The 25353-nt window shown below is 42.5% G+C and overlaps 1 protein-coding gene across 1 annotated transcript in view; it reads right to left on the reverse strand.

Moving 5' to 3' along the window:
- Positions 1-25353, reverse strand: part of CERS3 (ceramide synthase 3) — an 85939-nt gene that overhangs the window by 59572 nt on the left and 1014 nt on the right. Inside the window, exons 2-3 of the mRNA XM_037145884.2 lie at positions 19520-19632; positions 3616-3789 (exon numbers count right to left, since the gene is read on the reverse strand). Of these exons, the coding sequence (XP_037001779.1) occupies positions 3616-3788 (173 nt within the window). The 5' untranslated portion in view covers position 3789; positions 19520-19632. The remainder of the gene's footprint in view (positions 1-3615; positions 3790-19519; positions 19633-25353) is intronic.

Genomic DNA, 25353 nt, shown 5'->3' on the forward strand with positions numbered 1-25353 from the left:
GCACAATAAATATCTGATAAACTGAACTGCAAACAGAAGAGAAATGACAGGTCTAAGCTCTATAAGAACCTTAGAGACTAAGTCACATGAACTTTCATTTTATTGATATGGAGTAGAAAAAAGTCCAAGAGAAAGAAAGAAGAACGTGGACTTCTGCTCCCACGTAAGTGGTTCGGAGTGAGGTTAATCACCAGGGAAGGGTCTCTCAGGTCTGCTCCCACTGCGGAACTGAGCCTTCCGGTGGCCCCATTCAGACACCCTAGGAGCCCCCTCCTTATCTGGCACCTATGACATCAGTTACCTATAAGCAAAGGCCTCGCAATCCCAGAAGCTCCCCTTCCCCTTTTAAATATTATTTTATTGAAAGAAAGGAAGGCAGGCCTGGGCAGATATTAAACATATGCAGTTTAAGTAATTCTCCTAAATAGAAACAATAGCCCTACTAGCATAAGATTGCTTCCTTGCTCCTAAGGATTCAAAGGCTCTTTGGCCAGAGTTTAATCAGAGGTTTTATGTGAGAAAACAAAATACCTGGAGCAATACAATCTCAAATAACATTTATATATAACGTGTGGATTGACAGACTATTTCAACTAAGGCCCGGAACAATCCTTCTTGAACTCCTGAAGGATGCCACACCTACTCTTCTTTAAAGAACAAAGGGTGGGCTATCCCCTCCTGCCCTCTGTTGCCAAGCAAAAGTAGTAGAGGTGGGGGAATCTATTCCTCCTAGACTAAGTCAAAGAAAAAAGATTACCTTCTCATTTTACCAACTGCACCCCTGCCTCGGGCTCTTCTGGGAACCTAATTCACTATGAGAGAATGTGTTTATTCCACAAGTGTTTAAAGTTGAGTGGCTTAGATCCCCTTTAAATCACACTTCAGACACATAAAAGAATGCATAGAAGAGTTTAGACACACTAGTTAGAAACTGTTATTCTAGACCAAAAAAGAAAATAACAAATAAGCCACAAAGGAGAATTTGTAAGGAAAGGAAATCCTAAAATATGAAGCAAATGTCAGTCACTATCAGGTGATCTACTTGTCCGTCCTTTACCAGTTCTGTCTCTCCACTCTTGCTCTCTACACCTAGATAAAGGGACATTACTTCCTGACCTTAAATGGCTCCTGACTAGTGCTAATGGATAAAAATGAGCAGCCAAATTACAAGTCCTGGTCACAGTTCCTAGGACAAATGAAGGAAGGTTTCTCGTGATAAACATATGATAGGATATGCCAAAATGTGGTGCCAAATTTACATGAATTTTTAAGATAGTTCAGCCCTGACCAGTGTGGCTTCGTGGGCTGGGCACTGGTGGTTTGATTCCGGTCAGGGCATATGCCTGGGCTGCTGGTGGGATCCCTGGTTGGGGGTGTGGGAGAGGAAACAGATCGATGTTTCTCTCTCACATCAATGTTTTTCTCCTCCTCTTTCTCCCTCCCTCCCCCTCTCTCTAAAAAATTAAAATAAAATATTTTAAAAAACAGTTCAGTAAATTTCACTTTGCTATTAACCCTTTAGGCTATGTCTTCTGTATTCACAAGAGATATTAATTTACTCTCTTTGGCCATCAGGAGTATTTCACTGTGAAAGTCCAAGTACCAGTATGAGGAAAATAAAAACCCACCCCCCCGAATCTGGTGTCATAACATGTGGGCGTAAGTCCCAGGGTGCTTGCTACTACTTACGTACTTGTCTGACCTTGGCTGGGTCACTTACCTCTCATTTTGTCTACTAAGATTACATCACTTGTGATTGTATACATATCTTAAACTGTAAGTTCTTATTTAAGTGTAAGGTGTCAGTAGTGTTTCATTTATAAATGGTTTAATCTAATACGAGTGATATGGAAGCCCTGGAAAAAATAAACTTATATTTCAAAATGCATAATTTCTCTTCGGTGCTACCTTTTCCTTACTTCTAGTGCATTAAAATAGAGATGGGACTAGTGGAGCAACGCAGCATCCTGTAGTCACGGGATGGAAAAAGCGAAGGGTGAATTATTGGGAGTTGAAATTAGGAAGACATAGGAAAGATAATACAGACTTCACTTAGTCACTTGAGAAGCATCAAGAGCAGTCCTAGGAAGTAAAAGAAGATTGGATTCCTTCCTAATTGTTGTCGGCAAGGCCAAGACCAAGACAAGTTGGTCCTCAACAGCTGTGCTGCTTTGGCAACCAAGAGCATGTCCTAGTTCACTGTCCTCATCAAAACAGAGAAAATGGAGCTGTCCACCAAAAAGAGTAGGAAATCTGCAATGCAAATAAGTAGAGAAACTAGATGCCAAATTCAAAGATCATCAGACACACAGCAAGGAAAGCAAGCATTTTAGGATGAGAGAGAATAATTTGCTAATTTGATAGTGTAGTGGCAGAATTCTACTTTATTTATTTATGCATTCTTTGACAAATCCAAACATATGAGTGAAGAGTAGAATTAACTGTCAAAAAAGGAAGAACACTTTCAAATGTTCTCAGCTAGGGTTAGCAGTATCCAGGGACGTTCTCTTCCTCCTCCCAAGAGCAACAGCGCATTTTTGGCCCAAGGGAAGGAGTTGTTTGTACGGAAACCTTTTGGAGAGTCCGTGAGACAGAGCTGGTCAAACTAACTCCCGAGATAAGGACCCTGCAAATGGTTATAAACATATGATCTGCATTACAGTTAGTCTTGGACAAAATGATCTTTATCAGATTTTGTCTTAAGTTTTTCCAACTCTTGACATTCAAATATTCTTTCTGCTCCAGAAAAATTATGTGCTAATAACAGTTTTTTGAAACAGAGACAACTACAGAGATTATAGATGAACATTAATCTCCTATTATCATAACACTAGCACAGTTTTAATAAAAAGGTTGAAAGTAATATCTATTTAAATTAAATTAAGAAAAAGAAGTTTACTTTTTCTGAGAAAGCAAATTAATTTTTTTTTCTTTGATTTCTTTATACTTTGGAAGGGAGGGCTGCTATTAAAATTTTAAATAAACCTTTAAAGTAAACTATGTGATAAAGTAATATTAAATTTGGTCTTTAATGAGCCATTTTTGCTATTTTATAGGCATTCTAAAATGACAATGCATCCCCTAGCTATAGCTTCGTCTAACACTGCCTTTCTGGAAATGCATGTCCTTTGCCAGACACCTTGGCATGTAGAAGACAAACTGGGTCCCCACACTGTCAGTGATACTAATAAGCTCTGTGATACTTAACCTCTCAATCTCAATTTTCTTTATTTTATTGTTGTTCAATTACAGCTGTTCCAATTTTCCCCCATTGCTCTCCCCAGCCCTGCCAGCCGCCACACCCCCAGTCAGTCCCCAGCCTGTTGCCCATTACCATCAGCCTTTATAGATGTTCTTTGACTAGACCCTTCCCCCTCTTTCCCCTGTTATCTCTCTCCCCCTCCCAACAAGCACTTGTTTCTAATTTTCATTTGTTCAGCTTCTAGATAAAATTTGGTGTGCATCTGATTTCATGAACTCTCCCAAGAATCTAGGTAGCCTGTTAGCTGCAACTTCTGAGCAACAGATTCTTTAAGAATCTTACCAAAATTCTGTTATTCTAGAGTTGGGACAAAGATGGGGAAAGGGAACAAAAGACACACAAACAATACTTACTTTTCAAAGAAATGTCTGATAATCAGCAAGCCAAAGGCACATGGAATTGTCATATACAAATGAGAGGGTTTTACAAAGACAAGCCCGTCATGATCCTCGAGATCTGACCACTTTATTGTTGTTGGAAGCCAGAATCTTTCCAACCAAAACCAGTCTTTAAACGTCTGAAACATTCTAGAGAGACAGAAAAGGAATACATTAGACCTGTAAAACAAATAAGATTGAGATAACATTGAGCAATTTGACTCAAAATTCCTAAACCAGAGAATTCTGGCAAAAGAAACAGGTAAGAATGGAATACTATTATTTAATGGATTCATGGGTCTTCATTGCATCAACGAGAATTGGCCCTGGCTGGTGTGGCTCAGTAGATTGAGAGCCAGCCTGCAAACCAAAGGGTCACCCATTCAATTCCCAGTCAGGGCACATGCCTGGGTTTTGAGCCAGGTCCTCAGTAGGGGGCAGGTGAGGGGAACCACGCACTGATGTTTCTCTCCCTCTCCTTCTCCCTCCCTCCCCGCTCTCTAAAAATAAATAAATAAAATCTTAAAACAAACAAACAAACAAGAATTGCTCTGCCAATACTCACAGAGCAATTTTGGCCAAGTTGGGCAAACTGATGTTTAACACACCCCTGCTCATATCTTCTGTACAAGATATATTAATTTTACATGTATGCATCTTCCTCTTGTATGATTCTATGGTATGAGAAACAATAATAACCTCTACAACTTCAACATGCCAAAGGTCAATCTCAGCAAAGCTCCAAATAATGTACGAATCTGTAGTAGAATCCCAAGAACTTCTCTTGCAGATAAAAACAAGCACATCATGCTTCATATTACAATGTTTCAATTAGTGTGCACCAACAAATATTTATTAGATTCTACTGTTTGTCAAGCACTGTGGTTGCACTGAGGATCCAAAAGATTAAAAGACAGCATTCCCTCCTTGAGGACCTTAGAGTCTTGTGGGCAAGGCAGTTCTGAACAGACGGCTTTGACTCACTATTTTTTGGTACAGTAGAAAAGGTATATACAGGGAGCTGTGGGAAAATATGGTGGGCACGAAGCCCAGCCAGGAAGTGTCAGGAAAAGGCCATTAGAACAGATGATCCTTGAGATGCCTTAAATAATTAATAGAAATAAACCAGGGAATGGCAGAAAAATGGGGAGGAGGGAATATGAGTCTTAAGGCATAACCCAGCGATATAGAAGAATGCAGAATGAGATGTTCTAACCTCATTGTATAGGCTGTGACCATTTTTATCTTGACATGTTGACCATAAGGATGTTTTGATTCCATCTTTTAAAAATCAGAGGAAGGAGTCAAAATGTCCTTGGATTAAAACACGGTGGTCAACACTCCATCAAAACCTCTTGGTTTGTAAATATCTTGAACCGTGGTATAGTATACTACAGCCTAAGATCTGGGGTATGGGACGCTGGGTTACACGGAGGTGCCCAAGTCTCCATTTATCATCCCAGCATAACTGTTAACAGCAGCCCTTCCTTTCAGAAGTCTTCCACTGTGGGCAATAAGCCACACAGTCTCTCCCATCAAAAGGCTGGTGGGGCAGGTAAGGCTTGGTCATAGAGAGTCTGTATTCTGTGCTCAGGAGCTTGGGCTTTAGCTACCAGAACCCAATGCTGAGCACCATGCAAAGGAGTAAAATGGTCAGATATTTTAGTAAAGGTCACACTGGCAGCCAGGTCCTCTGTGAGCCCACATGGTGTTTTTGTACACCAAGGAGAAGATGGTACCCTCGGTGGGCAATTTCTTTCTAGCAGAATGAAGGCTGGGTTCCCATTCCAGACAGCCCCCAGCCAGGCACCGGTAGCTCTGCTGGCTGAGGTGTGGAACATGGGTCAGGAGATGGAAGGACTGGAGGGCGATCGGGAGCTTCAAGCATGATGTACAGTAGCAAACGGGAAGGCTTGCACTAGGGCAGAGGCATCAGGGAACTGGGGAAGAATGTCATTCATGAGATCACACGTGAGACCCAAGCTGGGGAGGAAGAAAGGGAGGCCAGGAGAGAAGTGACATGGAGGGGAAAATAGGAAACTCAAGGGATGGGAGACAAAGCACAGTGGAGTGGCAGTGGGACGGAGGACCCGTGAAGATGGGAAGACTGTCAGGGGGAGTCTCAGAGCAGAGCACTGCCATTTGATTTGGACTTCATATGAGGGAGAGTTCCAGAGTGTGGACCCCCAAGTCCTTCAGAAAAATCCACACAAAAACCCATAAGCGAATCATGGTGAGGTGACTGTCTACTTCATGTCGTCTCTCATTTCGCTGTTCAGAGATGGCTCATGCTTGGTAGCACTGTCTCAGTCATAGCCACACCCACAAGGTGTGGAAGGGCATGGATATCTTTTTTGCCCATGTATTAATCTTTTTACTATCATTCTACCATGGGGGAGGGTAAATCCCATTAATACAGTTGCAAAGTTGTGCAAATATGGTGCAGTACCAATAAGCATCAAGAAAGATTTATTGAGATGAGCCCTGGCTGGTGTGGCTCAGTGGATTGAGTGCCAGCCTGCAAACCAAAGGGTTGCCAGTTTGATTCCCAGTCGGGGCACAAGCCTGGGTTGCAGGCCAGGTCCCTGAAACCACACATTGATGTTTGTCTCCCACTCTTTCTCCCTCTCCCCATCCCCTCTCTAAAATAAATAAATAAATAAATAATTTTTTAAGTTTAAAAAGAAAAAGAGAGAAAGATTTATCTAACACATCCTGTATCACCGTGGAGCTGCTGAAAGGAAGGGATGATCCCAGACTCAGGGAGCTCACAACTGAGTCAGCACTGACAGGGATCTGGACTTGGGAGGAGGCGGTGAGGCTGATGAAACAGGCATTGGGAAGGGGGAATGAACACACCTTGGTAAACGAACTGAGGATTCAAGCTTGGTTGCCTGGGCCACCTGACATAAGTGACCAAAAGAGGAAATTTGCTTTGAAAGGTTCAGCCAGATAAGACTAATAACAACAAGAGGCACAAGTCAAACTTCACCTAAAATCCAAACTTCCTACAGATCTGAGAAACCAACCCAGGCCCTGGGAGTGTCTCTATACCAGGCCTTGTCCCTCGTACATCAGAACAAGGTACTGCTGCAAGGGCAAAGATATGTTTTCCTACAAGTTTGCCTCAGCAGGTTCATTACTTTACTGCCTCCAAATTTAACAGAATAGAGACTCGGAAAACAAATAACAATGGCAATGGGTTAGATTTTCTTTTGATATTGTTATAATAATTGTTATACAAAATAGTTTGATAACTTCTAACATATTACTTCAGGAAGTGTAGATTACTCTGTCCAGTGTGAAATATAAATATTTCTAATTGATATTTATAATAATATTTATAACTTAGTGAATAATAAATAGCTAAAGAATTCTAATTAAAGACTTGAATAAATAGCTTATGATGATTATATAGGAGTTGGCTGCTCTAAATAATGCCCTGTGCACCATATGCAAGCAATGAATCAAGATGTGTTGAGAGCCATAGTGACTTTAATACCCAATAGCCAAAAACATTTAAAGGGAAATAGAGATAGAAAGAATTTAGAAGTTGATGGTGGGCCCCTGGAAGACGCAGTTCAAACTGAGAAAAAAAGCAAATCTACATTATTCATTCTTTCTTCACATGCTGCCACCAAACATCAATTATTGCTGCTTCAAAAGAGTTAACGACCTCTCCTTCGCAGCATACCCCAAAATCAATGCAAAATGAAACACAGACCTAAAAATAAGGGCTAAAATTATGAAACTCTTAGAAGACTATAAAGGAGTAGATCTTCATGACCTTGGGTTAGGCAAAGCCTTCTTACATAGGACCCCAAAAGGGAAATGGCAGAATATAAAACAGATAAGCTAGACTTTATCACAATGAAAACCTCTTGCGCTATGAGCCTCCCCCGTCCTGAGGCCATAGGGCTGTGCCAGAACCTCTGGCATCCTTTAGAGTTACCTTGCCCAGACCCCAGCACACTGCACATGCCATTTGGAGGTAGCCCAGCACCCAGCCTCACAGTAGCAGGAAAATCACTGCTGTTGAGTGGAGTTGGTGCAATGCCTTCCCCACTGTGCAAGCCAAGGTGGACAGTTCTCCTTCTCCTGGCGAATGGCCTGGGATGGCCTAGGCTTGGCCAACTGGATGCTTTTCTCAGGACTCTGAGCCTGGAGCAGACAACAATATCCAGCAGCAGCAGATGGCACACAGCCTGGGCTGCAGCTGCTGTTAAAAAGACAGTTGTCTCTCAGCCTCTTGGCCTTCCTGATCTCCTTGGTTTCTACTGTCACCCAAGTCTGGTCCACCACCCTCCTTCAACGCTGTGAGTCACTTCCAATGAAGTCCTTTGTTTATGACAGTAAGAAAGATCTGGATTCGGTTGCCTACAACCAAAAGCACTGACTGATACACCTAGTGTGTTCCCCACCCTTCATGAAATGAAGCCAATAGCTCCAATTCAGTCCTCTGAACCTTCAATTCAGCAGAGGTGCCTAGATTAGGACTTTCTTCTACAGGATAAATGGAGAAGCAGGAACCCCTAGAATAACTGAGAAGAGAATGGCAGCCTATACATCTGTCAATTTCTCCCTATATTTAGCCTCTGAGCTCATCTTACTGACAATGGACACTCATTTGTCCCTTTTCCTTTTTTTCTCCCCCGTTTTTGTTCCTGCTCTGCCTAAATTTCAAATCTGACAGTGGCCCTCATAGTCACTGCTAACTTAAGGCTTTTTGTTGCTGTTGCTCAGAGTAAAAGAGGCTGCTGTCCCCCCTCAAAAGATGCTGGGTGGGGTGCAAAACAAAGGCCCGACACAGTGAGTGGATGATCCCTTCATGCTGTGTTAGCTATCTGAGCGCTGCAATACTTCAACGATACCCAGATGGAAAGAGAATTAGAAAGGACTAAGATGGAGAGACACCTGCATTTTTAAAACCTCACAAATGACTGCTCTGAAAACAACTCCTGAGCACTTGCAACAGTGAATCTGTCGTTTAGGGACCCTGCCTGTGACTCAGTCACCTTTTGGACAGTGTAACTCCCACATTAAACTTGCAGCCCATCTCTCATCTTTATTGATTTGGCTGAACTCTAGGCCTTTCTGGCAAGTGAAGAACTGTCAGCTCAGTTAACAGCTCTTCAGTCTCTCTGCTTGGTATTCTCTTGGAAGTAAATATGCTTATTTACTCCCTGGCCATTCCCAGTCCCTTTTTTCCTCATCAGTTACTCAAACTCCCCTTTTCCCATCCCTTGCACATTCTCTAAGTACTGCAATTCCTATATATATATAAATATCTGAAGGAACTACAATTTTTATTTATATAAGAGATTGAGGCTATTTTAAAAATCAGAAATATGTGCAAGAGAAATGCTTGCATTAATTTCTTTTTTATTTAGGGAAGCATCAGTAATGGAGGTGGCATTATAACCCAGCTGTGTTTTCCCATCTGCTATTATTGTGAAATTTTTAAACCCTACTTTCAACTCCAGCTGCCAGTAGTTTGCAGGAAGACAGTCTAACTAATGCAGGTTCTTATGACTCATTATTTTCTGACCTCATGGATACAGAACCCAACAGGGTGAGGGATGCCAGTTGAGCTACTTTCTCAGATGAACACCATTAAATCTGACCTTAGGGCTGAGGAACTAAAACCATCTGGACCACAAGTTTATCACTATTTGAAGCCACATTATGGTACAGTAGTAAAAATGTAGCACTTGAGCTATTGCTGAGGTAAGAAATTCTAGTCAGCCTGGGGCCCTGGACGGTTTCTGGTGCTTACCCACAGGATCCCTGTTGTTAATACCACACCAGCACATAAGACAGCTGACTACAGGACATACAGCCAGGGGGCAGGAGTCACAAGAAATTACTCTCTCTCCAGAACAGAAAATGTCACCCACACAGAGATGTCTCTGTGTGAGACGGGGACCAGAGACAGGAGGTTAAGTAGAGAAGTCAGACTGCAATAAAGGTGCGTTCCTGAGTGGGGACGGGAAGAGAGACACTCTGGAATCAACGTCGCACTCTCTGAATGTTATTTTGGGTGGAGGATGTAAGAGCTGTGGAGACTGGGTGACCAGATAAAAGTAAGCCTGGGGTTGCCTGGTTAAGTCAGCTCTAGAGGGACCTTGTCCAGCCTGTTCACTATTGTATACTCAAAGCTTGCACACAGTAGACACTCAATAATTATTTGCTGAATGAAAGAATAGGAGGTTTACTGAGGCTGAAAATCAAAGAGAGATGTTATGGCCAAAAATGTTATCTAATTTAATTACCTACAAGCAACTTCATTTGTATTAGTTGCAAAACAATTTTAAAACTTGGTGCAGGGGTCAGGTCAGCACACTTATCTACATTGAGTCTTTGTGTTTTCTTTGGAACTAACTCTACAAACTCAGCCAAAAAAACTGGTTATGCCTTGAAGATAAAACACCAAGGAAAAGATTAGTGGCTACTTGCTTCCTGTCAACAGGGTAAGGACTGAACCAACTGTAAGTTCTACTTTGACGAGCATTTCAAATTGTGCCATTTCAAATGGACGAGACAATGCAAACAACAGAGCAACTTAACTGCGAAGGGTATTTATTATGATTAAGTTAGTGCATAAAAAGCCTGTAAATGCCTGGGCTTACAACTGCACAAAAACTGAAGAGAAAGAGAAAAAAAGCCCATACTTAGTGTAGAGAAGTAATTAACTCACAACAGCATAAAAACAACGTTAAGGAATGTTCTCATACTAAATTTTCCAATTAAATCCATTTAAAACCTTGAAGAAATTCAGAGCAGACTTAGAAACTGGAAAGAAACCAACAATTCGGAGTGTTTACGGTGACAGCAAGGTAGCACCTCAGAGGTGTCACTGGGGGTAATGGCATGACCTAAGTACCACTCGTTCTGCCTTTCACTTGCAGGCCTCCTGCCCCCAAGCTTTACTGGGCACGTGGCCGCCCTGTCACGTAAGTCACCATTTCCCAACATCCCTTGTGGCCAAGTGTGGCCGTGTGTGACTAGGTCTGGGTCAGTGACATGGGAGGGGAGCGGATTTGCACGATCTTTCAAAGACCAAGCAGCATGTCCTGGTTTCTCTGTCCTTCCTCCTGACAGCTGGAAACGGGGATGATGCCTGGACTGTGACATGCAAGAGGACTAAACTCCTAGCTCACAGAAGTCCTTGAGTTTTTCATTCTTTTTGTTGTAACAGCTTAGACTGTACTGCTAGTTAATAGACAGGGAAGGATACAGTGGAGAAGTAAATAAGAACGATACTTTATATTGCTTCCACATAGATTACAAAACCTAAAGACATCTGTTCATGAAAAAACACCTTAGGGGGATGGAAAAGTCAGCTACAGACTAAGAGAAAATATCTGCAGTATTTGCAACACAAAAGACACATCTAGAACATATAAAGAACTCCTACAACTGAAAAAAGAAACAAAGTCAAGGGACTTCTTCCACAATAAGCCCACTGGGGGCTTGGATTCCCATTAATATTCTGCCTCTTGCAGAACATCCTAAGAATTTGCTCCATCTACTGGGCTTCTTGTATGGGACTTGTGTCAGTTATAAATTTGTTGCTACTCAGCTCTAAATTCACCATTTTTGCCTGCGCTGTGAAATGGGTCTAGTCCCTTTACCTGCTTCCCTTTTCCAGGTCGCCTTTATCAGTAGTAGGTAGCAGAGTGACATTGCAGGGAGAGACTTGGTTTGTGTCTTTGGGGTGCTCCCAGGGAAGGCCCCAGCTGCCCCAGTGGGCAGCAGACTGGAGATGTGTTCCAGAGGCTGGTGTCCAGCCTGTCCTGTGGCTCCCTAATTACATGAGCATAGACTGTTCCTTCTGCCTAGAGTGCGCTGTCCTCCTGTCTTTGTCCCTCCCCTCCTTATCCTTCCAGTCTTGATTTAAGTGTCTCTAAGATCTTCATCAAGGCTCCTGCTTCCCCGCTGCACCCGCAGCTACACAAAGTACTTCCTGGGTGCTTTTTCTTCATAACATGTATCAAATTAGTAATTAGATATTTATATGCTGATTTAAGTCGGGCTCCCTCCCCAGACTACAAGATGCATGAGGGCACGATAGCATTAAAAAAAGTTGGCACGTGCTAAGAGTACAAACAGAAAGTGCTCAGTGGGTATTAGGGGAGGCAGAATGCCACAGCGGTCAAGTGTACGGCTTCGGAGCCAGACTGCCTGAGTCTGAAGCCCGGGCTGACGCTGCACTAGCTGTGTGCCCTTGGACAACTAACTGAGTGTCGGTTTCCACATCTGCAGTAGAGAAATGATCATTGCATTTTCCCGATGGGGTGATTAAATGATGAAGTGAGTAAACATTTGTAGATCACTGCATCACATGTCTGTTAAATGATAAATTGGAGTGAAGCTATTAAATATTATGTTGCCCTTATAAAGAGAGAAACTAAATAAACTTTCTGGTCCTTAATTTTTATCATTGACATCTATTAAATTACAAGTTATTTAAAAGTAGTATTCAGTGCTAACTATGACATAAATGTATCATTTGTATCATTTATATACAAGTATAAAATCATTACCTTCATAAGTTAATGTTACTGGTGGCAACATAAATGATACTACCCACCTGGAAATTGAATAATACATTTTAGGAATCTTCAAATGTTCAAGCCCACCTAGAAATATGTGTAAAATTGGACAAAAACACTTTTAACTACAGTTAATAAATAATACTTTGGTGTTAGTAATAATGGTTTTTCAAAATCTGAAATGTTTAAGTCTATTTGGAAATGTTAACTATGTAATAATCAACTGAAGCTAAAAATTATGAAATTTATCAAATATTTAACATGTTTATGACATGTTAAAAATAAAACTAAAATTCAAAATTATATCTACCATATGATCATATGATGGCATATGATCTCACTATATTATACTGTTTTATTCACATTCATATATATGTGCATGTGTGTGTGAAGATGAAAACTAGAAGGAAACATATAGCAATTGCTATGTGAAAATGGTAAAGGTTGGGGTGTTTTAAGTTTTTTAATCATTCTTTTCCCAATACACACCCCATTTCTCTTGACTGAATGGTGTTGTTATGGTGATTTATTTCACATTAGTACATTTTTCTTCAAGAGGCTAATTTTTTAAAGTAAATGTGTCACATACAAAAGCTACTAGCTGATTTGAAGTAAGGCAATTTTGTTTCCTGCATGAAACTTATCACAGCCTTTTTACATACACAGACAGCTAGCTGGCAGAGTCTTCTGCATCCTAACAGTTTCGAAGAAAATAAAAAACATGCTGTTGTCAGGGCAGGGTCAGAGAGGGACAATAGCGGTCCTCTCTGCTGCTTCTCGCTGCTGGAGCCCGTACGGTGCCGTGGAAATCCCTGCCTACACTTTCATGTACTTGGGGATGGACACCCTGGGCAGAACCATTCTGACCTTCTCCCTCCTCTCCTGCGCAGTTTCCTGTGGTGTGATCATACTAATCCCCAGGGGTTATTATCACTGGACTATGTTGACCTCTATGGTTGGAAAATTTGCCATAGAATCAGTGTTTGGCCTCATTTACCTTCATACAGCAGAGCTGTATCCAACCATGACAAGGACGCAGGCCATGGGAAGTGGCAGCATGGTGTCCCGTGCGGGAAGCATCATGGCTCCGTTCTCCCTTTACCTCTCTGGCATTTGGACCTTCATGCCTCAATGAGTGGAATCCTAACCCTAAAACTTCCAGAAACCCTCCGGAAGCTTCTGGCAACTACTTGGGAGAAGGCTATGAAACTGTATGCAGAAAAGAAATAGCAGTTGAGGTGAATTATTTCCTACAACCAACAATACTGGTGCTGGACAAAAACAGAAGAGATTAATTCAGGGGATCCTGGTCTTGGTGAATAAATGTGCTACGTGGACCCTCTAGCACCTGAAATATTGTTTACTGTAATGCCTTTGTATTAGAGAAATATTATTCTCAAATCCTGCATGTCACTGATATGTCCTTTAAAATTTTTTGGTAAGAAAGTTTTAAAAGTTGTTTTGTAAAAGAAATAAAAGCTGAGAAAAAAAAAAACATGCTTCCTTGGTCCACAGGAAGACAGGCTCTAGAGACCTACCTGTACATGGACTTGAGACTCTGGAGGTGGTACAGAGAAGAGGGAAAGTGCAGTTTAGGGAGGCAGTATCCACCAAGACAAAACCCTCCGGGTGCCTCTATGCCTGTGCGGAGTCTCTGGCTCACCTCTGCCATAGGCACTAAGTCGGCAGAGACGGCCAAAGCCCAGCTGAGGACCAAGAGGGAGGCAAGCGAGGGCAGAAGTTCACTTAGACTGATGACATGGACAGGAGCTTACAGAGAAACAGGTATAACTGAGACCAGCAGGATGTGAAGCAAAGTGCAGATAATGTTAGGAGAATGCAAGTCCTAGGGTTCAAAGGAAAGGAGGCCAAGACCACTGGGCAGAACTCCAGAAGGTTACATAGGATTGATCATTGATAATTCTGTTTTCAAAGGTGGGATTTCCTTCCCACCATTTGTTTTTTTAAGTTAACTTTAAAAGTCTAAAATGTAAATTAATAACTTGGTAACTAGGCAATGGTATTGCAATTAGTATCACATCCGCATTTCCTTTCCAATTGCTATGAAATACTTTGCTCCTCTCCAAGTCATTCCATGTAAGCTCTCCTCCCCTGCCTGGTGAGTCACACATCTTGCTTCACAAATTACTCTGTTATTAGTCTCAGGCACAAGTGAGTGATGTATGCAAAAGCAAAGGAGTTGGGGAGCTCTCTGCCAGTGACTCACAGAGGAGCCCAAGGCAAGGCCTGATTCTGTCTCAAGTTTTCCCATTTGAGAGACCAGAGGACCGGCTTCCTGTGTACAAGGTCCACTGGGGGTGCTATAGGATCTTTGCTGTCATTTAGTCCCAGGTAAAAGGGTCAGTAAGATTGCCATACAAACTGCAAAGCTGTGGCTGATAAAAAAAATTTTTAATGAAAAAAAAAACAACCAATGCAGTACTTCACATGCACTGCCTTCCAAGCATCTGACACACTTGAAGAAGAACCATGGCTCTGGAGTTGGAGAGCTGGGTTTGCAGGACAGCCCTGGAGCTAAGTGATTGTGGGCAGTTCGAATTCTTCATTTGCTCACTGGTTGCTAACTGGACCCACTGCAAAGACCTGCTGTAGGTGTGTACAAATACCTTGACACAATGAGGCAGGATGCTAATGTTACATAGTAATAACATCCCATTATCCTAACCTTGCTGGTTATGGTCAAGAAGCCCATGTCAAGCTGGTTTAAATAATAAGATCAAACACTGGGTTTAAAAAAGATTCCTCAAGAGAGAGTAATGGGACACCCTCCTGCTCCTTCACAGCTGCCTCCTTCCACCCAAGATCTCCACATCGCTTGCTGCTGGGAAGAGATAACTGGTTTCATATCCTCCTAGCAAGGGAAGACTACGTAATGGGTACAAACTCTGTAAAGCAGAAAACCCAGGGACAAGTCCTGAAGAGCTATCACACAGTGTCTTCTAGTTTCAACCTTTCCAACAATGAGACTCACCTGAGGGGAATACCCAGACCCCCCCTCCAACAACACACTGGGATAGAATTCCCAGGACAGAACATGTGGGAGCCCAAGGCTTATTGGCTTATTAAGAATTGGGGTTTGGGGATCTGAATGCCCATCTTCACCCCTTTCCAACTACGTGACCTCAAGAGAACAAGTGACTTCTGCTAAGTGTTGAATGCCTCATCGGCAAACTAGGTATAATAATTTTTATTTTTGCAAAGTCTAGGTCAGGCTTAAATAACATCCCGTGTCTAAATCACATTGTATAATGCCTGGCCTACTGTGAATGCCCAATAAGCTGTGGGCGTTAGTCCTGGTCACTATTTACATTTCTTTGCCAATGGCACTGTGGATGTCCAGGGGCATGACAGCCAGCCATCGTCCACTGATTTCTGGCAATGCCCTAATCAGGGATGTGGTTACCCAGACTGCATGCTGGTAAGGCACCGACTTTTCTGAGGGACAAGTGTCACTTGACAGAGTAACTCATTTCCTCAGTGACAGCAGGATTTCTTCCATCTCAGAACCTGTCTTGGGCAGTGTCACCCAAGGAATCATTTTATGAGAGCTGAGACCTATAGGAGGGTGTGGGGCCCCATCCTGATCAAGAAGGAATTTGGAACATCCACCTCACAGCTGAAGGAGGATGACTTACTTTCAGGGAAGGACTTGGAGTTACTAAGGCACACTGATGAAGCAATCCCCAAATTTTCATATTTTTAAATACATGCTTATGCAATGTTTACAGGCAGGGTTTCCTGTGGTACAGCCTGCTGCCCCCACAGAATGAAGCACCTCATGGAAAAGAACGAGATGACAGAGACCCCAGAAATCTTCGGATGCGGGTGGGTGTGGTGGGTCTGGGAGCCGACAGGAGAGGGCAGGGTCAGGGAGGGCGGAAATTTCACCCCAAGTGCACGTTCTCAACGGCTTTCTTCTTTGACTCTGACATCATAAACAAGTTAAAACAATGAAAGGCCAGGTTTCCCACTGGCAGGAACTGCCAGCATGGGGCCAAGGCACGGGACACCTGCTGGGGAAGTCTCGGTTTCCTCGGGGGAGCAAAGGCCCATGGGTCCTCAGCCTGCCTTGGCCAGGGCAGCTACCCGCTCTGCCCACGGCCACCAGCCCTTACTATTTTTGTTCACCAAGAGAAAATAACTCGTAAGATCCCCAAACTGAAAAGAACTAGTCATTCCTCTCCAGCTTCTATTTAATACAAGAAGCCCCTTAAAGTGAGAAAAAAAAAAAAGTATAAGGCCATATTTTAAGTTGATGAGGGGCAGAGATGGGGGAGAGAGAGAGAGAAATAAAGGGTATCTACAAAGTCTGGAATATAGAGAAAATGTTTCAATTATTCATTATTATTTTTTGAATTAGTGACTAAACCTATGGCTTTCAATTTAGAGATATTTTGCCTGTAAAACTATTTGTAAGAAGAAACCCCTTCTGAGTATATTGTATGAAAATATAACATAAACATAAAATTGCTCTAGGTTTCCAGGCTTTTCAAACAAACATTCTTCCCAAAGGGCTATCCTAAAGTTTCTGTTTAATCTGTATTAATACTAACATGACTTTTCACTTCTGTCTCTCTGATTTCTGCCTACTGATGCTACGCAGTGGGTGCTAGGGATAAGAGGAAACACTACACTAGCACAGAGCAAGGTCAGCCCACATCTGGCGCATGGTCAACCCCTTTTTCCCTGGGGAGGAAAGTCCAATATGAGCCAGTGTGATTTTCTGGTTACTCTTCTATTGGTCCTGAGCCTTCTTTCTAAAATTTCTTCTTTACCCTAAGACTTATTGGCTATTTCCTCAATTTTTTTCTACCAAAAAATACGGTTGGCAGAAATGCTACTGTAGATGACAAGCCTGAATTCTGTGCAGCAGGACCACGTTTGAGCCTAGAAAGAACAGTGACGGAACTGGAGCTGAGGGGACCCCCAGGGCAGGGGGTGCAGCTGCGCGTGATGGGTGAGGATTCAGACTGCTCTGCGTCCTTCCTGTTAGTGAAATTTAAACAGTAATGTCTAAAGCTGACCTAAAGGAAAGGAATGAAATGAAAGTGAATAAAAGGACCACATGATCTTTAACTCCAAAGACTTACAGTGTAGGCATTGTCTGAAATAGATGTAAGAGAGACACTATTCTAAACCTACATGGATTCTCTTAAAATGTGATTGGAGACCCCTCTCTGAGCCTCAGGGAAGTCCTTTTGTTCAGGGGGTGGGAGAACCTGAATTACTTCTTTTCCCTGGTAAGGCAGGTGAAGATGTTTCTCAGTAGACTTCTCTTCCTGCTAGTTTATGAGTCTTGGGAATGTTGCTCACCCACCACCTTACGAAATCTAAGCAGCTTCAACTCCACCGTGAAGTCAGGCGGATGTTTGCGGGGCGTCAGGCGGATGTTTGCGGGGCAGGATAGCAGAGGAGGAGTCACATATACATACACTGCAGCAGTTCTGCAACTGCTCAGCCTCTGTCACTCCGTCATGTTATCAATTATGACACCATTAAGCATCAACTGTATTCCAAGGGCACTGACCTTGGCCAGGAGCAGCCCCACCCTTATCCCCAGCATTGTTTTACCAGACCTTACTATGGCTCTCCCCTAGCCACACCCCTTTCCCATGGGCTGAGGAGTCCATAGGACCAAGGAGGTGTGCCCCCTTTCTAGACTTGCTAGAAAGGGTACCTAGGACCCCTGAATTCCTTGCCCAAACAGCTCTGAGCCCACGTCCAAGGCCTGCATGGATGCTTGTTCACATCTCTCCTCCTAAAAGTGACAGCACAGTGTGCTCTTGGGCCTAGGGATGGCCAAAAGGAGACTACTAGAAAATGGAAGAGAGGAGCTGAGCTTGACAAACACACACACAGGGGTGCCTGTACACATGGGCTCGAGCCTTCTGGCCGAGCAGGTCAGGACTGGGGTCAGGGGAGGGGCCCACTGAGGGCCAGATGCCTCCCTATGGACTCTGGCCCTGCCCTTCCTCCCCAGTGCTAGCGGTGGACCTGTCCACAGGGCCTCCGAGTGGGCCTGCAAGCCCAGAACTCCCAGAAATTCTGAGAGTCAGGGATCTGATCAGGCTGTGCAACCACAAGAGGGGCCAGTAGCATGACCAATAAAGAATCCTCATGGAATTCCTGACTGCCCGGCTGAACCACTCCTTCCTAGAGCAAGGTCCTTCCTGATTCACGGGAGGTGAATCTTCACCAGCTTCCCAATGCTGCCCAGGCCTCCTTAGCTCTTCACTATCCACTCTCACCTGACTAGAAAGTAGACAGAGGAAATCCATTTGCAAAACTTCTGGTGAGAAGGTGCAGAAAATTATAGGCTAAAAGGCAGCGGTGGTATGTGTTGGCCAGGAAGCCCTGAATTCTCTGCTGACTGACCCAGCAGGAACTGGCTATGCTGCAGGGTGGGATATGGGCAGAGCTCCTCCGTGTGAGCAAGGGCTGTTGGTGCAGAACCAAGTGCAATAGGCATGATTCCGCTGACCAGCAGAATCTATACCTGGTTTTGCTGCTGAACACTGAGAGTGGTAACACTACTTGTCCACAGACCATTACAAAACAATGAGATGATTAAAATGATAACTGACTACAAAATAGATCACAATTTACAAAGTCTCTTCCATAATCATTACCTCACTGAATCCTCACAAAGACAGTAACTATAAATACGCTCCATTTACCTGGAAACAACAAAATTTGGAGGGATCAACTCACTTGCTCAAACTGACACAGGGCCACACTCAAAGGTAGCTTAGCAAAAAATACGACTTCTCTTTCCAATACTTGATTTTGCTTTCATCAAACTGATATTTGTGAGCATGCTTTTTGAATAATGTTTCACCATACCCATGACCCTATTTGATTGTCATTCATGATGTTTCTGAAGAAACATGAATTTGAAGGTTCTCTTACAGGTGAGAGACTGGAAGCTGGAAACCTGAAGAACAGGGTCAACCCTTCCACCCACACTGAACAGCAGGGGTTGGGGGCCGGGTAGGAGAGAAGCAGAGCTGAGAGCAGACCACAAATGGGAAACGCCACGTAAGATCATGCGGCTCTTCACCACCTGGTGCCGAATCAAACTTTCACGTATCATCTCCCCTCTGAACAAGAAAAGGCTAGGAATCTACAGTGTTTCACAGAGAAGAAAACAGCGCGCTTGCCTGGCCACATCACCACTCCTCCCCAGAACACAAAAAACAATACCATGTGATAAACTTTGGAGTCACGGACATCATTTTCCAAGATTACAGTTAGGAAAGCACAATAGAGGTAAGATAAAGTAAAGTGTAAATAATGATACTTACCTTGAATATATATGACAGCTTATTGCTGATGATCTCAGGTACTATGTGTATATATATATATATATATACACGTGTGTGTGTATTAAAGTGCAGGGATTCCTTTCACAACATCCCTGCAGAAGCAGAAAAGGGAAAAGTAATTAGTAGACTATATAATTATACCCACAGGTTTCCTTTTAACTATAAAACTTTGTCAGAGCTACAAACCAGGTAGAATTGCTGCCGGTTGAACTGGGCCCAGCAATCACTTTCACTGGACCCGTACAGTGTTTTAAAACAACTTGAGCCAACATTTAAAATCCAGGGGTTTCCACACAAAGGCACAGATCTGCAGGTCCACGTGAAAAATCAGAAAGTGTGGCAGCAGGAGCAGACCTTGGAGATGCTGCAGGTTTGGTTCTGGGTGCCCACCGTACAGTACAGCACCATACCATGCACAGTAATCCTCTGGCTGTGGAGGGTCTGGCCCTCACTTTGTAAAGAACACAGTAACTGTGACGTGCAACAAAGCAGGGAGCGCCTCTGATGACAGGAGCTGCAGGCCACAGCTTACCAGCCTGGCCCATTGCTAATTCAGGTATCTGACTGGCTTTCCAAGGCCTTTCACCTTGGGACTCCTTGTGTCTGTAAGGTTCATCCATGCGAATTGTGTTTTCCAAGTAACTTCAGTAAAGGTGATCAGGGTTAGGGTAGCCTGGTATGATCACAGTTATACTGAAGCACACAGTTTTTCAAAGGGCCAGTTGTAACCCATTAGTGCCCTACCTGGGAAGTACCTCAGAGCGATTCTTGAGCCATGTTCTCCCCCTATCCTGACCAATTAAATCAGGATCTCTGAAGGTGCTGACCTGGCATGAGCACGCTTGTTATTGTTGCTTAACAAACTTATTTACGAAAGTGTAGCATATAAATAGCAAAGTAACAAATCATAAAGGAACACACCTATGTTATAACCAGCAGTCAGGCCCTCCCTGTGGGCCTCCTCCCAGTTACTCCCCCACCTTCCTCCACCTTCCCCAACTATCCGGGCCTCACTTCTAACACCATGGATGAACGGCGTCGGTTCTTGACCTTTCTATAAAGGGAATCATACCAAGGGCATTCCTTTGCATCTAGGTTCTTCCTCTCAGCATGTATGGCTGAGGTGCCTGATACATATAGCAACAGGTGACTCATTTTCATTGGTGCTTAGTATTCCACAGTGTGACTGCATCACAACCTATTTTTCCATTCTGTAGTTGCCAGAAACTTTGAGTTTAGAGCTATAACAAATAATGCTGTTATCTATGAACACTCTTGACCATGTCTCCTGGTGACTACATGTATGTGTTTCTGCAGGGCGCATACCTAGGGGTGAAAATGCTAAGCCACTAGGTATACTATAACTCAGCTTTAATAGATATTGTTGGACTGTTTTTGCAAGCTGCTTCCCCAGTTTATACTACTACACCAGTATATAAGAGTTCCAACTGCTTCACATCCTCATCAACATTTCTATTGCCTGTCTTTCACATGTGAGCCTCTGTGGTAGGTGTGTAGTGGTACCTCACTGTGGTTGAACTTGTATTCCCCTGATGGCTAATCAAGTTGAGCAGGTTTCACATTTCTTGGCCTTTTGGATATGCTCTTTTGTGAAGTGCCCTTTCAAATATCTTGCTTATGTTTCTACTGTGTTAGAGTCGTTTATTTGTTCCAGATATGACTCCTTGTTGATTGCTTGTACGGCGAATGTCTCCCCGCCTTGGCAACTTGTCTTGTACTCATTTATTGGTATGCTTTGATGGAAAGAAGTTCCTAGATTTAATGTAGTTCAGTTTATAGATATTTTTATTATATGAATACATTTTATGTCTTGTTTGAGAAATCACTGCCCACCCTGACGTTATCAATATATTCTATTTTATCATGCAGAACGATGCTGTGCAATAGAAATGTAGCAGAAGCCAAATATATCATTTTTAATTTTCTATTAGCCTCATTCTAAAAAGTAAAAAGAAACTGACAATTTTTAAATAACGTATAAGTGTTTTAAATCTGCTGTGTGTTTTAAACCTAGAGCATGTCTCTACTGGACCAGCCATGTTTCAGGGACTCAACAGCCATGTGTAGCACATGGCCACCACGTGGGACAGCACAGATCTAGAAGTTATACCAATCACATCGACATTAACATTTAGATCCATATAAACACTGAGGTTAGAATCAAAGTTCAACTTTGTTTCCATGCAGACATTCGAATCCTTTCCTTATAGTACCAATGTAGTCATAACTCAAGGGTCCAAATATGTGGAGGTCTATTTCTGGAATCTTTAGTTCATTTGGTTGGTCTATTGTGTCTTTGGCTTTATTAATTTTTTAAAGCTCCCTGTTGATTCTTATTTTCAGCCCATATGGAGAAACACTATTAGTGGGTCACAAAATTAATTTATTGGCCACAACCAGAAATATTCTAGAATGGAATGGAACAGAAGAGAAAACATCAATAGGAATCAAGTGTTGTTTTGTGAACCCTTTTTTTTGGTTTGTGTGTGTGTATGTATGTGCGTGTTCTAACTTGGTGTCTAAAAAGTATTTTTTACAATAGTGATCATCAAAAAAAGTATGAAAACCACTGTAATAGTGTAATCAGTAAAACAATTACTTAGGAAAATTCAACTTGCATATTATTTTACAGTCATCATCTAGAAATGCTCTGAAGTCTTACTCTTCCACAGTTGGAAGTGGACCAGAGTTCCCATGAAGCAGATCTGTGCTGGCAACAAGACTGGGGAGGCAGCTTCAGCTAATGGAGCAGAAGGAGCTCATTAGGAGGCTCTGAAGCTTGGACCCACAGTGGAATATGACGATGAGCCCATGATGTAAACATTACAAATGAAAATCGTTAATCTGCACAATTTGGGATTTGTTCAGCATCAGCATATTCTGAGTTTTTAAAATTCTACTCAGATGTTAAACAAGAAAACATAATTTGAGGGGAAGAAACTGAAGCCAATTTAGTTATTAAATGATATCAAGTAATCCTCATTATTGAAGAATATGCTCTCAGAATTTTGCTTGAATCTTGACATGATTACTTTCTTGTTCAACCTCAGTCAGAACCAATTTAATCAACAAGTATTTACCGAGTATCCACTAAAATACATATGTCTGGCACAGGGATCAAAATTTAAAAAACAGGCCTGTTCTTGCATATGAGTATCTACAGAGAATAAATAGATTAAGGCATATGACTTTTCCTCACTAAGTACTTCAATTTAGAACATGGAGATAGTAAATTAAAATGATTTTAAGCCCCTTAATGCAACATTTTATCTCTTCAAAAAATCTAAACATATGCTCTAGCTGAGAATTTTATACTTCTCCCTTTAATGAGAAATGTATTTTGGCGATCATTTCACAAAATATACAAACATCTAATCATTATGTAACATCTGAAACTGATATAAGGTCGTAAGTTAATTATATCTCAATTAAAAGAAAAAGCCCGAGACCGACTTCCATTCCTTTTTTCCAGTTCTGGTGACCACATGCCACATGTTTCAGAAGGCACAGCTGCGAGAGGGAGGCAGCACAACCTGTGACAGGAGAAGAAATAAACCTTTGTGCACACACACAAAGGAGGCACCTTTTGGTTTTATTTCATATTGTGCATGTGTGTGTATGTGTGTGCGTATCGGTGGTCTGGGTATGTCTGCCAATCCTAAGCAGATGTATTTGGAAATTTCGGTGAAATATCTCAGTTTTCTGGTATCTCCTGAAGGTGTAATTCAGGAAACAAAAACGACATGTTCCATTCGGTTGGAACTTCTGTAAACTAAACATCAGTTATGGGTTAGGCCTCTGGTCTGTTTGGGAGCACAACCCTCCTGCACAGATTCTCCAGTCACCAGTGTGGGTGAAAAATAAAGAAGAAGTGGTCATTAGAGTGGACCAAAACCTTCTACCTTTGTATTTGAGGGGCATGGAGATACTTAGATAACAATGCAATCTAAAGGTAATTTAACTGTTTTAAGAACACAGTGATTGCTGAAGTCCATTTACAGTCACACATCTGCCCACTATAGACAGAAAGCCCATGGAGAATTTCGGCTGTTACAATGTTGTAAAACATCAGAAATTCTTAATTTCTCTGTTTACCTGCCATTTGAGGCTTTATACCTAAGCCCTAATGTATTTTAATTGGAGTTTTAGCTTAGTTTCAGCTTTCATAATTTAAAATCCCTGCTGTAAGACACAATCCTAAGGCAATGCGTCTCGTGCAGTGTGACACATAAAATGATGACACCGATAGTTGACCAGGGCTTAGGGGAATCAGGCCTGCTACTTTAGAAGGCTTCCTCAGTGCCAATGTTTAGTCCGTCTGGGGCTGATACAAAGATGTCTTCAGTGATTCTGGGCCCACCAGGTAAGTGAAACGACAAATTTGGGCTGTGTTAAGACCAACAAGGTTAGTGTCTGTGTGTCCAGGAAAAGAAAGACACCACTGCACTGGATTCCAGCAGGAGCGTCCCCGTGTCCCTGTGCCGTCTCCCTGGGATGCCTATCACTCCATCGGGATTCGCAGTTAGGGACAGACTGTCAGAGCACTATTCTTGATGCTGACTGGCCTACTTGATAAAAGCGACTCCAGGCTCTTAGCCAGTAAATATGTCAATCACACATGTCTCAAAACCATCTTAATGAAGGTGTCTTATCTCCAGTTCAACCTTTGTACTGTATCCCTAAAGTACACTGGGAAGGCCTTGTAAGACCCAAGGATGCTGTGTAGACAGCCCGCCTGGAGATAAACAGTAGTCACCACACCATACCCTCTGTTCCATGAGAATTTGCAGCCAGACCCTCCTCTCACTCACACCTTGCCGGCAATGCTTCTGCTATGACTTTGAGGGCCCGGGAAAACTCAGACAAACTGGGTGCATGTGAGTGTCTGTGTAGTGACCTATAGCAGCAACAATTAGCAAAAGAAACTGGCTTTTGAACAAGAAGCAGCTAATGTTCTTGCTTTTTTTTTTGCCTGATTTTAGTATGCTCTGGGGGACTCTTAATATAGGATGTTCACTACCCTGATTCAGAGGCTGTGTCAAAGCCAATCGGCTTCACCATAAAGGGTCTTGATACATGATTTTCAAAGAAAGTCATGCTAAGATGGAGTAAAGCACCAACAAATAATTAGAGCAGTGATATTTATTGAAAGACTACCATCTGTCAGTCACGTGAGAGGCAGTTTGCATATCTTATCTTTCTACTCCTTATAACAACCCTGCGGGGTAGACATCATAATAATGACCTTATTAACAAGGAAAGTGAGGTTTGAAGAATTTCACTGACTAGCACAGACTTAGTAAGCAGGAAGTAGGGAGTCAAACCTAGATCTTTCTGCCTTTCCAGTCCCTGTTCTGCTCACCACACCACGCCCTCACCCCAATAGCAGAAGCAGATTATAGACTGACTTTTGGTCTTTTGCTGTAAGAAACCAAGTCAGCATACTGACACAGGTTCAGAACTCCTCCACAGGACAAGGGCTCTAGGCCAATGCACTAGGATAGGAATGCAGAAGGCTCCAACCTCATACATGTCTGGGTGCAAAAAGGCAACAGAGTTCTGACTTTCTCCCTTCCTCGCTGTGCCGAAGTAAATCGCTCAGCCCGTATTTCCTCATTTGAAAACTGCATAATTTGAGTTCTAGCTCACTGAGTGAAATAGGAAATGCATATATACATCACAGGGACTCAGTAAATAAATACAGATCATCACTAACCCAGAGTTACCTTCAAACTTATATAAATTAATTTGATTGCTTTTAGGAAAGGCAGAAATATTTTGAATGGGAAAAT

Source organism: Artibeus jamaicensis, unplaced genomic scaffold, assembly GCF_021234435.1.
Source record: "Artibeus jamaicensis isolate MK-2021 breed Jamaican fruit bat unplaced genomic scaffold, CSHL_Jam_final scaffold_612, whole genome shotgun sequence".
Lineage (NCBI taxonomy): Eukaryota > Metazoa > Chordata > Mammalia > Chiroptera > Phyllostomidae > Artibeus > Artibeus jamaicensis.